General features: G+C 33.4%; 1 protein-coding gene across 1 annotated transcript; it reads left to right on the top strand.

Moving 5' to 3' along the window:
- Window positions 1-4402: 4402 nt before the first annotated feature.
- On the top strand, window positions 4403-12586 carry LOC108466927 (putative 1-phosphatidylinositol-3-phosphate 5-kinase FAB1C). Its single transcript, XM_017767309.2, has 11 exons — window positions 4403-5926; window positions 6155-6943; window positions 7059-7212; window positions 7316-7660; window positions 8093-8812; window positions 8890-9221; window positions 9306-9432; window positions 9515-9679; window positions 9825-11285; window positions 11400-11666; window positions 11852-12586. Exons 1-11 carry the CDS (start codon window positions 5445-5447, stop codon window positions 12104-12106), a joined length of 5097 nt encoding a protein of 1698 aa, XP_017622798.1. The 5' UTR covers window positions 4403-5444; the 3' UTR covers window positions 12107-12586.
- The last annotated feature ends 41 nt before the right edge of the window (window positions 12587-12627 follow it).

The raw sequence follows: 12627 nt of genomic DNA, 5'->3' as shown, positions 1-12627 counted from the left end.
GACTTCTTCATCGTTCATTAAGCAAATAATTGTTTTTTATTAATAAAGTTTTCAATTCTGGGAGTTAGTTTCTTTGTGCAAGATTTTTTTCTTATGATTTTTAGAAGTAGCTTTTTTCTTGATTTTTCTTCAAGGAGTCGTGAGAATTTATTATTCACCCTTCAATTTGCCAATAATTATTTCTTAGAGGGTGGATTAGATCCATTAATTGAGTTTGTTGGGATTTAGGTTTAATTGGACATTTGTCCTTCTATCTATCATATCTATCATTTTATTCAATCCATATTCCACTTTTAAATTTTATTTATTTATTTATTTATTATTTTGAATATTTATTCTTTATTTTTAATTCTTTTTGTTATTTTTTTCTAAATCTTTTTGGTTTCTTCCTTTTAAGTCACATCCAAATCTTTATCTCTCGAATTGAACAAATTGAATACGATCTTGATCCGCTTCCTTTAGCCTCCTTTTTTTGCCTCCTTTCGCTCAATCCTTTATCATTATGGCTTCATTTTCTTACTTCATCCTAGTTTCAAGAGCATCATTCTTTCCCCGTCAACTTACCCATAGTAATATTGAAGAGCGTTTGCAACGTGTCCATATTGGAACTAAGGGCGTTTGCCACATATTTCTTGAACTACTCTTTCATAGGGTCTAACTCATTTATATCCCTCAATTGTCTCGAGTGTTTACTACATTTCACCCATGGATTTCTCGAGGTAGATTGCATGATTTTCCAAAGTCGACAACATACCCTTGGTCTATTATTTTTCCTGCCCTTCCCAGCACGAGTCTCCATTGGGACATTTTGCTCTTTTACTCCTTTTGTCATTTTAACCGGTGCCTTTGAACACTGGCTTGGGTACCAACCGTGACGGGGTTAGAATTTTAGTTTGGCAAACTGCCCGACTTAGGCGATTTCTTTGCTTCAAATTCGCATAAATTAGCCTAACTCTCAAATTACATCCATGACTAAGATTAGTTCTCATCTACAATAAAAGAGCCCTAAAGGATTAAAACTCTATACATCTTTATCCTTTCGGATTTACAATAATTTTCTTGGTAAAAATACAATTTACTGGAGTGTTTATATTTTATCTAGGATCTAAGTAGATGGACATTGAGTCTCTTCCAAGTAATATGCCAGTCTTGTTGGGTTGAATGACCTTAAAGGAACATGAAGGGTTTGAAATGTGCGCATCAGTTGCGAGCTCCTTTGTGTGGCCCGTGAAAACATGAAAACAACTTTATTTATTATATATACAAATAATTATATTTATCTAACATGAAAACAACTTTATTTATCTGTTTGTTTTTTAAATATGCACAATTAAATAATTGAATTAAAATTAAAGTTTCACGTGAGCAAATGTTAAAATTAAATTTTTAATATTATACTACACATTAAATCAAAATTCATCTATAATTTTAGATTTAATCAATTTTTTAGTTTTTATTGTATGTAGAATGGTATGGTTCTAATGAAATGCAATCAATATAATTATATATGTTAATTTACTATTTGATCATTGAGTTTGACTTTAATGTTTAATTTAATTTTTGAATGTATTTTTTCTTAGTTATTGAGCACATGTGTTAAAGATTTATTTAATCACATGATGCCATTTAGTTTAGGTGCTAAAATATATATTGAAATCAAATATAAGTATAAATTAGAAAAAAAAAGTTAAAAATCAAATTCATCATTAAAACTAAATTTAAGAAGGAAATAATATATTAAGTTGATAAGGGTATTTTAGGATTTTCAATTTGAAAAGACAAAAAAGAAAAGAGGAGAGGGAAAGGAAAAAGTTTGTTTTACCTCTGATTTCTTTTCCGTCAATTTTAATCTGCAAAACTAGAACAAAGGAAATGTATGAGTGGGGCCTTGTAGTCATTTGACAGCCACTATCACATTTATTTATTTATTTTCCTTAATAAAGGAGAATGGCATACACCAAAAGTAAATCAATAAAATATATTCTGATAAATTGAGTGTAATAGTAAAATGTACTGGTTGAGATGACATTATCAAAAAAAAAAAAAAAAAAACAACCTTAATTGTTAAAAATAAATATGATGAAGAAGAAGAAAAAAACTAGGGGTGGCTCATCCCTTGCTTTAATTGATTATACTTTATGTACAAATTAGCAAGGCTGTAATTTTCAATGCTATGGAATATATTTCAACTTCTAATTTCAGAAATTTGGGTACAATAGGCTGACAAACAAATGGAATAAACTGGAATCCAGGTATTTTTGTTTACATTATAACTTAAAATTGCTGTTAATCATTTGATTCCTTTTCTAATTATTTTAAATACTTTTATGATGTGAAAATGGATATTTTATATTCCAAATAATTTAAAATTTTATATAAGAATATTTTAAAAAAATTCATATATTCTTATTACCTCAAATATTATTATTCTTAAAAATTATTTACTTCAAAATTTTATCATTAAAAATAATAAATCCAAAATTTTAAAACTCAAAATAAAAACTAAACCAAATAAAACAATTCAAAATTTAAAATCCATTGAATTGAATTCACACTAATTTTATATGATTGACATATGCTTAAAATTTTGTTGGAGATTGTTAGTTTGTAACCTACAATATTATCTTTGAGTATTTGGTATATTGGTAATATATATATATATATATATATTTATTTTATAAATAATTTTAAAAATTAATATGTGTTTTTAAATATATATTTTAATATTTTATTATCTCCATATGTGATACTTGTCAACTTTCTATTTATGCTTATGGATTTTAAAACTCTATTGATAGTGTGCTAAATATTTTCTCTTGTTTTATAATATTCATAAATATCCACTTAAAATATTGGATCAATTTAAGATAAAATTTTGAAAATAAAAATATTTAAAAAAAAACTGGAATGAGTTGAACTCTAAATCTAGTATTAAATCAAATCAATTTTATCTTATCTCCAAGACCTATGATTGATGTGTAGATTTAACTTGTATGACAATTTTGTCGTATGTATGTGTACATGCGAGTTATAATAATATAAAACGATAAAAAATATTGTAGCATGATAATGTGTAGCAAAAAAATAATGAATTGTTGATTGAATATTAGTTTAATTGGTATGAATATTGTTGTTAATGTAAGAGAACGTGAGTTCGAATATGTTAAAAGCATATTATCATCATCTTTTTTATTAGTTAGAGAGGAAGAATGAGTAATTTTAAATATTTCAAAAAAAAAAAAAAAAGCCGAGAGAGTGGCAACACACAAATATGCACAAATAATGCTTTACCAAACCCACCTTACCTGTAAAATTTGGTCATGAGACATGCCTTACTACACTACCTCTATATAGAGATCTGTTAAATTAAAAAATAAATTTAAACATAAGAATTGAATCATTAATAATTTATCTAATTAAAACAAGACTCATGGTGAAATTAATACTGCCAATTAAAAACCATGAAACCATGTCGTTCCGTCCATTAACAGCCACCCGTAATTAAATATGCATTCAATTTAATTCATTAAATGCTATGTTAAAGTTGAATTCGACTCCCTAATTCAGATTACTTTGATTTTTTTTATTTCTTTTTATGATTTAAGATAAAATATATCAAATAATTTTTTTGTACAACTAGATCGTGAATTTTATTATATAATAAGTTAAATATGTAATTATTATATTTTGATAAAATTTGAGATTTAATTTTATATTTAAAATTAATTTTTATTTTTATTTAAAATCTAATCGTAGTATTTCTGTTAAAATTTAATATTTTAGAAGTTTGATTAAGTTATATGATATGTTAAATTAAAATTTTGAGCAAAATTAATAATTAGATTGAAAATTTTAAATAAAAAATAAATATGAATAAAATCTTAAATTTTCAATCTAATTATTAATTTTGCTCAAAATTTTAATTTAACATATCATATAACTTAATCAAACTTCTAAAATATTAAATTTTAACAGAAATACTTACGATTAGATTTTGATGTTATGAAAAGCGTTGCTAATATTTTAATTTAAATTAAAAATGGATGAAGAAGTTTGATGTAATAAAACGCATGGTTTTTAAGTGTATTTATGTTAACAATATTCTAATAGTGTAAATAAAAAAGAACTAAAATTTATTTTTCATGTCGATAACAGTTTGTAGTTAAAAATAAAAATAAACAATTTGTATAAAAATATGTTTATATTTAAATAGTTCGTTATGTTATTTTTATATTTATTAATTAAAATAAAGATAAGGGTATAAGAAAAATAAAAATAAAATTGGTACAAAAAGAATAAATCATTGATGACCCAATCAGATTGATCTCTCAACAAAACCCTAGTTAAAACAAAGAAGGAAAGAATTAAAAAGGAAAGAGAAATATTATTATAGTATAGAGAGAGCGAGGGGGGGTTGAAGGATAGGGGGAAATGAAAGAGGAGAGAAAAGGTGATAAAATAATAATAAGGAAACGAAAAGGGGGAAGGAAAATAATAAGAAAAGGGAAAGGAAGAGTATAGTTGAGGAAGAAAAGGAAATAATAAGAAAAGGGAACCTTCTCTGCACTTCTTCTTTTCCTCTTTTTTCTTCCTATTTTGCCTCCTAATCTTCTCTCTTCTCTTTTACTTTTAATTTCTCTTTCAATCACTAAGCTAGCTTTCTTTCTTTATTTTTTTTCCCTTTCCTTGCCTTGTTTTACTGCTAAATTTCATCTTCTACTGTTTGAACTTTAGTTCTCTTTATGTTTCTTCTGAAAAACTAAAACCCATCATAAGTCACTGTGATTTTGGTGCTTGACTTGATCTATGGATGCATAAATCTGGGATTGGTTAAGCTCTGAACTTTCCTTTTTCTTTTTTTTCATTTTGGGTCAATTTTCTGCGGGATTTTTGAATTTTAGGGTTTATGTTGTAGTTGAATTCGTGTTTGAATTTGTTGGGTTGTTGTTGTTGTGATTTTTTTATGTGTAAATGTTGTTATTCTGTGATTTGTGATGTAGTGAAAAAGAAAAGTTGTGGGGAAGATCGATTTAAGTTTCTTCCTTGGAGTATTTTTATTCCATTTTCTTAAATTGACACCTTTGAGAAAAGAAAAAAAAATTGAAGGGGTCAAAATAAATCAATTTTAAGCTCATAAAAAATACTTACCCTGAAAAATAATTAAAACTCACCCTGAAAAATAATTAAAACTCACCATTTTTATTGTGGGTTTTCTTATATTTTTAATATTTCCATATTAAACTGCTGATTATTATTATTTTCTTAAATACTGATTTTTAGAAGGAGGACTAGGAGAAAGAGCGTAGTTTCTTATTGTGTGGGGGTTGTTTGGGATTCTTCTGGGAGTACCTGATAGTTCACTATTAGATCTAATAGATAAAGCTAGGTCTTGGATTTCATTGGGAGCTAGTGATCTTTCCGGTTTCACTGGTGAAGAATTTCTGATGCTAAAAAACGGTGTTTGCCAAAAAATGTGTTGCTCTGAATGTTATACGAAGTTTGCTGATGAATTATCTCATAGATACCCCTGCCAAAGCTGTGGTCGCTGGTTATGTTCTAAATGTGTTGAAAGATATGAATCCCATGTTGTTGATGATGTATATCAATCAGATAATGCAAAAAGTAATGATTTTTCAAAGATGATGAGTGTTAAATGTTGCAAATTTTGCTGTGATGGGGTTAATGCAAGGCCTGAAAGTGGAGGAAGGAAGTATTCTGAGAAGGTGCATCCTTCTGAGTCTCCCCGGGAGAGCCTGGAACCACCATCTCCTTGTTCTATGAATAGTGAATCCATTAGAAGTGATCATCTTGCTCAACATCTTGAGGCACATGATTGTGGGTTTCCTCTGCCGGTGGTAGCTGGCAAGAGTATGACTTCAGTTAATACTCATCGTTCTCCCATATCTACTCAGCAATCTGCCAGCAGGTATACTTTTGCTCAGATAACATAATTATGCTAAAAAAATATTATTTATGCATATAGGAAACACCTCATTAACCTCCTAAAGTTGTTATTTTTGTTATCCTTATTTTGTCCCTATGGGGACAACCGATAAAATTTAGCCCCTGGTAGTGGATTTGTTGTTAGTTTTTATTTATTCTTCTAACCCTCCGGCAATGAATGTATTTTTATCTGTGGGTTTCTTTGGTGTAGGAGTGATGAAGAAGATGCTGATGGTTCTGGTAAGCAGTTTTATAGCCCTTCAGCTGAATACAGTCAAGATGTTTCGGATATAGATTCTTGTAGTATTAGTGCTAGACATGAGTTTAATAGTTGTAAATCTGTGGGATCAAGTCCTTCAGTTAGCCCCTCTAGGAACAGTTTTACTCCTTATAGAGATGGGCATTCTGTACAGCAGAGGCAAGAAGGGAGCCCAATGGCTCAATGTGTTGGTCCCTTTGATCAAGAAAACATGGCTGTTTTAAGAAAGCCACCAGAGACAGTGATGGAACAAGAGAATACTGATGATTACTCTGATGATGCGTCTATTGTGGGTAATCAATCTTCAAAGTTGCAAAAGCCATTAGATTTTGAGAACAATGGCCTAATATGGTATCCGCCACCCGCCGAGGATGAGAATGATGAGGCAGAGAGCAACTTCTTTACATATGATGATGAAGATGATGATGTTGGGGATTCTGGTGCAATGTTCTCATCAAGTAGTAGCCTTTCAAGTATGTTCCCAGCAAAGGAGAAACAAGAGGGAAACAAAGAACCTATTAGAGCTGTAATACAGGGACACTTTAGGGCTCTTGTGTCACAACTTTTACTGGGTGAAGGTATCAAAGTTGAGGATAATGCTGGAGGATGGCTTGACATTGTGACAGCAGTAGCATGGCAAGCTGCAAATTTTGTGAAACCAGATACTAGCAGAGGAGGCAGTATGGATCCTGGGGATTATGTGAAGGTCAAGTGTATAGCATCAGGAACACCCAGTGAGAGGTGGGGGCTGCTTTAACTTTCTTCTATTATTCAATAGTTCAAATGTTCTATTGTTTTTCTCTTTTTGTCTCTTATTATATGGGTTCTTAACTTGTGAATTCCATCATTCTTGCAGCACCCTTGTCAAGGGAGTGGTCTGTACGAAAAATGTAAAGCACAAGCGTATGACCTCACAATACAAAAATCCTAGATTACTTCTTTTAGGAGGAGCCCTTGAATTTCTAAAAGTTCCAAACCAGCTGGCTTCTTTTAGTACATTACTTCAACAGGTTCATTAAAAAATTTTATCCTCTTTATGCCAGTCAATTGAAGCTTTTTACGTGATCAAAGCAATTGCATATATGTGTGTTCTGAATGTTTGCATTTGGACAGGAAAATGATCACCTCAAGATGATCATTGCAAAGATCGAGGCCCTACGGCCCAATGTTCTGCTGGTAGAAAAGAGTGCGTCTTCATATGCCCAAGAGTATCTACTTGCTAAGGAAATTTCGTTAGTGCTCAATGTGAAAAGGCCATTACTTGAGCGTATAGCAAGGTGCACTGGAGCTCTTGTTTGTCCATCTATTGATGATTTATCTACTACACGATTGGGGCACTGTGAACTGTTTCGGTTGGAGAAAGTATCTGAAGAACATGAGATGGCCAATCAGTTTAACAAGAAACCATCAAAAACACTGATGTTCTTTGAAGGTTGTCCAAGGCGTTTATGTTGCACGGTAACTTTTTCTTTTTATGCATGTGATTCATTTGTTATGTCATCTGAGTTTTGGTTTTTGAACCAAGCTTCCATATTCTTCTGTAGGTTCGATAGGGTGTCTATATGTTTAAGTTATGATCATTTTGATGCTTTAGTTCCTTCCAGTCCTAAAACTGTTCTTGTTATATATTCAGTGCTGAAATTGTAAAAGGAAAGTAGTGTAGAAAGATTGCAAGTAATCTTGTTACTTTTCCTCTGATCAGTATTGGCTGTTGAGGGTTGTAATTGGTTTGTTTATGTGAATGGTGAAATAGCATGGAGCAAGCAAATATATAGACGTTTTCTTGTTTGATAAGATAAATGTTAAACTTTCTTATGAGAATGTACTGTATTCATTGATCTGTATTTTAATGAAATATACGTGATCTTCTTGCCCTGTTTCTCTTTATAGGTACTGCTGAGGGGCAGATGTCGTGAAGAACTAAAGAAGGTTAAACATGTTGTTCAGTATGCTATTTTTGCTGCCTATCACTTATCTCTTGAGACTTCCTTCCTTGCTGATGAAGGTGCTACTCTGCCTAAGATGAAAGTAAAGCATTCGATTTCCATGCCAGAGAAAATTCAGGCTGACAGTAATTCCTATCCTCCATCCAGTTTTGATGCAATAGTCAATGCTTCTGCTCAGAATGATATATCTCCTTGTCTTGATCCAGCGCAAGGAGGAATGGGATCATTGTCTGAGCAGTGCGATCAAAGTCATCTTTTTCCTTCTTCTGGTGGTTCTATTCTTGATGTATACAATGATGATTGGTCACCAATTGCGGGTTTGGACACGTACTCTTCAGAAGATTTCAAGGATTCAAAGCTGTCCAGTATGTTGCCTGATATTAGAGATTTTCCACGATCTGAATTGCAAGAAACCATGACAGAAGAGGAGACTCGTCTTGGTGAGATTCATGAATTGGTAAAACCTGAAAAGATTGATGAAGATGAGAATTCCAGTGAATACTTTTCAGCCACTGATACACACCAGAGTATATTGGTTTCATTTTCAAGCCGGTGTGTGCTGAAAGGAACTGTATGCGAACGTGCGAGGCTCTTGCGAATAAAGTTTTATGGTTCTTTTGATAAACCACTGGGAAGATATCTTCATGATGATCTGTTTGATCAAGTAAGTCATTCCGATTTTGCTTCATCCGAAATTACTGGTTCTATGTTTCACTTATTTATTTTAATTGTTCTTTGCAGGCATCATGTTGTAGGTCATGTAATGAGCCAGCTGAAGCCCATGTAATATGTTATACCCACCAACAAGGAAATCTCACAATCAATGTAAGACGCCTTTCCTCTCTTAAGTTGCCTGGTGAACGAGATGGGAAGATATGGATGTGGCACCGGTGCCTAAAGTGCGTTCATATAAATGGGGTTCCTCCAGCAACTCGTAGAGTAGTTATGTCAGATGCTGCATGGGGACTTTCTTTTGGAAAGTTTTTGGAGCTTAGTTTTTCAAATCATGCGACTGCTAATCGTGTCGCAACATGTGGTCATTCATTGCAGAGGGACTGCCTTAGGTTCTATGGGTAAATTTTGAAAAACTTTGAATATTTAACCATTTTTTACCATTAAGTATGATGTTGGTAGTTATGAGGAGTATCTTTTCCTAGATTTGGCAACATGGTTGCATTCTTCCGCTATTCTCCAATCGATATTCTATCGGTACATTTGCCCCCATCAACACTTGAATTTAGTGGAAACATTCAGCAGGAATGGACTAGAAAAGAGGCAGCCGAGGTTTGTTATGTATTTTCCCTCTTGTTCTTATACCTTTGGAATCAGCTGATTATGAAATGACTGACTATTCTTTCTCCTGTAGCTAATGGTCCAAATGGAAATGTCATATATGGAGTTATCTGATGTACTCGACAGCATTGAACAGAAGAGTAATTCTGCTGGCTGTCAATCATCAAATGCTAGTGATTTATCAGATCACATCGTGGAATTAAGAGAACAGATTCAAAAGGAGAGAGATGATTACAATGTAAGAACAACTACATACTAGTTACCCATGTGACCCTGAATATTACTTGGTAGCATGTATTTGATATTTTTTATGTATTTTATCTTTGGTCAGTGCTTTTGAAAGGTGAATTTTACCATTTGTTGACCTCTTTTTTCTTTTTTAGGGTTTGCTACAACCAGTTGTTATGGAATCTTCACAACTGGGTCCAACAGCTGTAGACATCCTAGAGCTGAATCGCTTAAGGCGTTCACTTCTAATCAGTTTTTATGTTTGGGATCAGCAACTTCATTCATTGGAGTCCCATATTAAGAAAGGTTCTGCTGTCAAAGTTAAAGCAGATCATTCCAATGATGGTAAACTTGGTGCTTGCGAGCAAAATGTCTACAGATCCCCAGATTCACAGGAGCCTTCTAAGAATGACATACAGTCAGAGAATAACAATATTCTATCAAACTTGGAATCTGTTGTGCCAAAAGAATCTGACTTGGTGTTGTATAATAAGATAGACGAGGGTGTGCAGTCAGATGGAAACATCACGTCTCCTGCATCTGCTTTATCTGAACGAATAGATTCTGCTTGGACGGGTACTGATCTACTTACCTTGAAAGTTCAAACCACAGAAGCATTTCAAGAAGATGAGCTCCCAGCTGGTTTGATTAGGCAAATGAACAAAATCAGCGATATTCGTTTGAGGAATGTAGCATATCCAAGGAGGCTTCACTCTTTTGATTCTGCATTGAGATTCCAAGAAAAAATTAAAAAAGGATTGCACCCCTCTTCAAGTCCTTTGTCAGTGCTTAGATCTTTCCATGCTTCTGGAGATTACAGAAGCATGGTTCGAGATCCTGTTTCTAATGTAACAAGGACTTACTCCCATGCATTGCCACTAGAGGCACAGAAGTTGAATTTGTTACTCAGTTCCACACCCACTATGATCACCTCTGCATCTCATGTGGCTGAAGGGACTCGGCTGCTTCTTTCGCAGAGGGGTCATAGTGATATTGTTATTGCTGTTTACGACAATGATCCTGCAAGTATAATATCTTATGCCCTTAGTTCCAAAGAGTATGATGAGTGGGTTACTGGTAAGTCCAGTGAAATTGGAGGAGGCTGGAGTGTTAGTGAAAAGAGCAAAGAAGATTCTGCTGCTTCCAGCTTTTCACCCTGGCAGTCATTTGGCTCTCTTGACCTGGATTATATACAGTATGGAAGTTTTAGCTCTGAAGATGCCTCATCATCTGTGGGTTCCACATTTTCTGATACAAAAAGGTCTCCACATTTAACAGTTTCTTTCGGAGATGATTCTGCTGCTGCTGGTGGCAAAGTGAAGTTTACAGTGACTTGTTATTTTGCAAAACAATTTGATTCTCTTAGAAGAAAATGTTGCCCCAGTGACGTGGATTTTCTGCGCTCCTTGAGCCGCTGTAAGAAATGGAGCGCACAAGGGGGAAAGAGCAATGTGTATTTTGCCAAAACATTTGATGAGAGATTCATTATAAAACAAGTGCAAAAGACAGAGTTAGAATCATTTGATGAATTTGCTCTGGAATACTTTAAGTATTTGACAGATTCTGTTAGTTCAGGAAGCCCTACTTGCCTTGCGAAAATTCTTGGCATTTATCAGGTTTGTCCTCACACTTTACCTTTTAAAAGCACAGTTTTTGGGCATCTAGTCGAGTTGTGGAGGGTCAAATATATAGAGCCTTGTTATAATTCTTTGTGGTTTGCTTGTTGACAGGTCTCTGTAAAACACCTGAAAGGTGGCAAAGAAACAAAAATGGATCTTACAGTGATGGAGAACCTATTTTTCAGGAGAAGTATCTCAACAGTTTATGATCTTAAGGGTTCCATAAGATCACGATACAATCCGGATACATCAGGGACAAACAAAGTACTGTTAGATATGAATCTGTTGGAAACGCTGCGAACAGAGCCTATTTTTCTTGGAAGCAAGGCAAAGAGAAACCTCGAGAGAGCTATTTGGAATGATACATCTTTTCTGGCAGTAAGTTGCTTTTTCCCATGAGACCTTGTCAAAAATGGTTTGTAGTCTTTCAAATTTATTACTGGTATGCTGGAGTAATAACAAGATTTGAATGTGACACTGTATCTAAAATATTCACAGTTTTCAGCAAGTTCTTCCACTGATTTAAGATTATTAAGTAATAAACATTTGCTGTGTATTTTCAGTCGGTCGATGTCATGGACTATTCATTACTCGTTGGGGTGGATGAGGAGCGCAAAGAGCTGGTTTTGGGAATTATCGATTTCATGAGACAATATACTTGGGACAAGCACTTGGAGACATGGGTTAAGGCATCAGGGATACTAGGTGGCCCAAAGAATGCATCCCCAACAATAATTTCTCCGAAACAGTACAAGAAAAGATTCCGAAAGGCGATGACTACATATTTTCTAACCATACCCGATCAATGGAGTTCATGACCTGTTTCATCATTGATTCATTGGTTGATTAATAACGGCATAAGAAACTGTAATTGCCTGCTAAATTTGAAGCGAGCTCGCTCTCCCTCTCCCTTTGGGTATTCTTCTATTCGATCCTTGTGTTTTTCTGTCAACAAATTCTTTTGGTTGTGGTTAGTAAATAGGCCTACAACTAAAAAATGTACACTATGGGGAGAGAGGGGGGGACATTGTTTTCTTTTTGAGGACTCCTTTTAATGACCTCTGAAGAAAGGGAAGAATTTAGGGCTGTGTGTGTATATTTTGTTGTGCATGTGCTAAAGTACTTTTTTTTTTATTTTTTATTTTATTTTTTCCTCCTTAACATTAATTAATTAGGAGTTATGGACTCTGTGGGAAACAGCATGCGAACAAAACTTTTGTACCGTAAGTTGTAAATTTGTAAGCAGTGGTTGAGATGGAAAGGCTATTTAATTTTCCGTATAAAAATAGGTTTTGAAATGGGCATCTCAAGTACTGTTATTAGTGTCCCTTCTAGAGGA

Source organism: Gossypium arboreum, chromosome 2 (genome assembly GCF_025698485.1).
Source record: "Gossypium arboreum isolate Shixiya-1 chromosome 2, ASM2569848v2, whole genome shotgun sequence".
Classification (NCBI taxonomy): domain Eukaryota; kingdom Viridiplantae; phylum Streptophyta; class Magnoliopsida; order Malvales; family Malvaceae; genus Gossypium; species Gossypium arboreum.
Note: the sequence above shows the minus strand (reverse complement) of the source record. Positions and strands in the feature narration are given on the sequence as shown.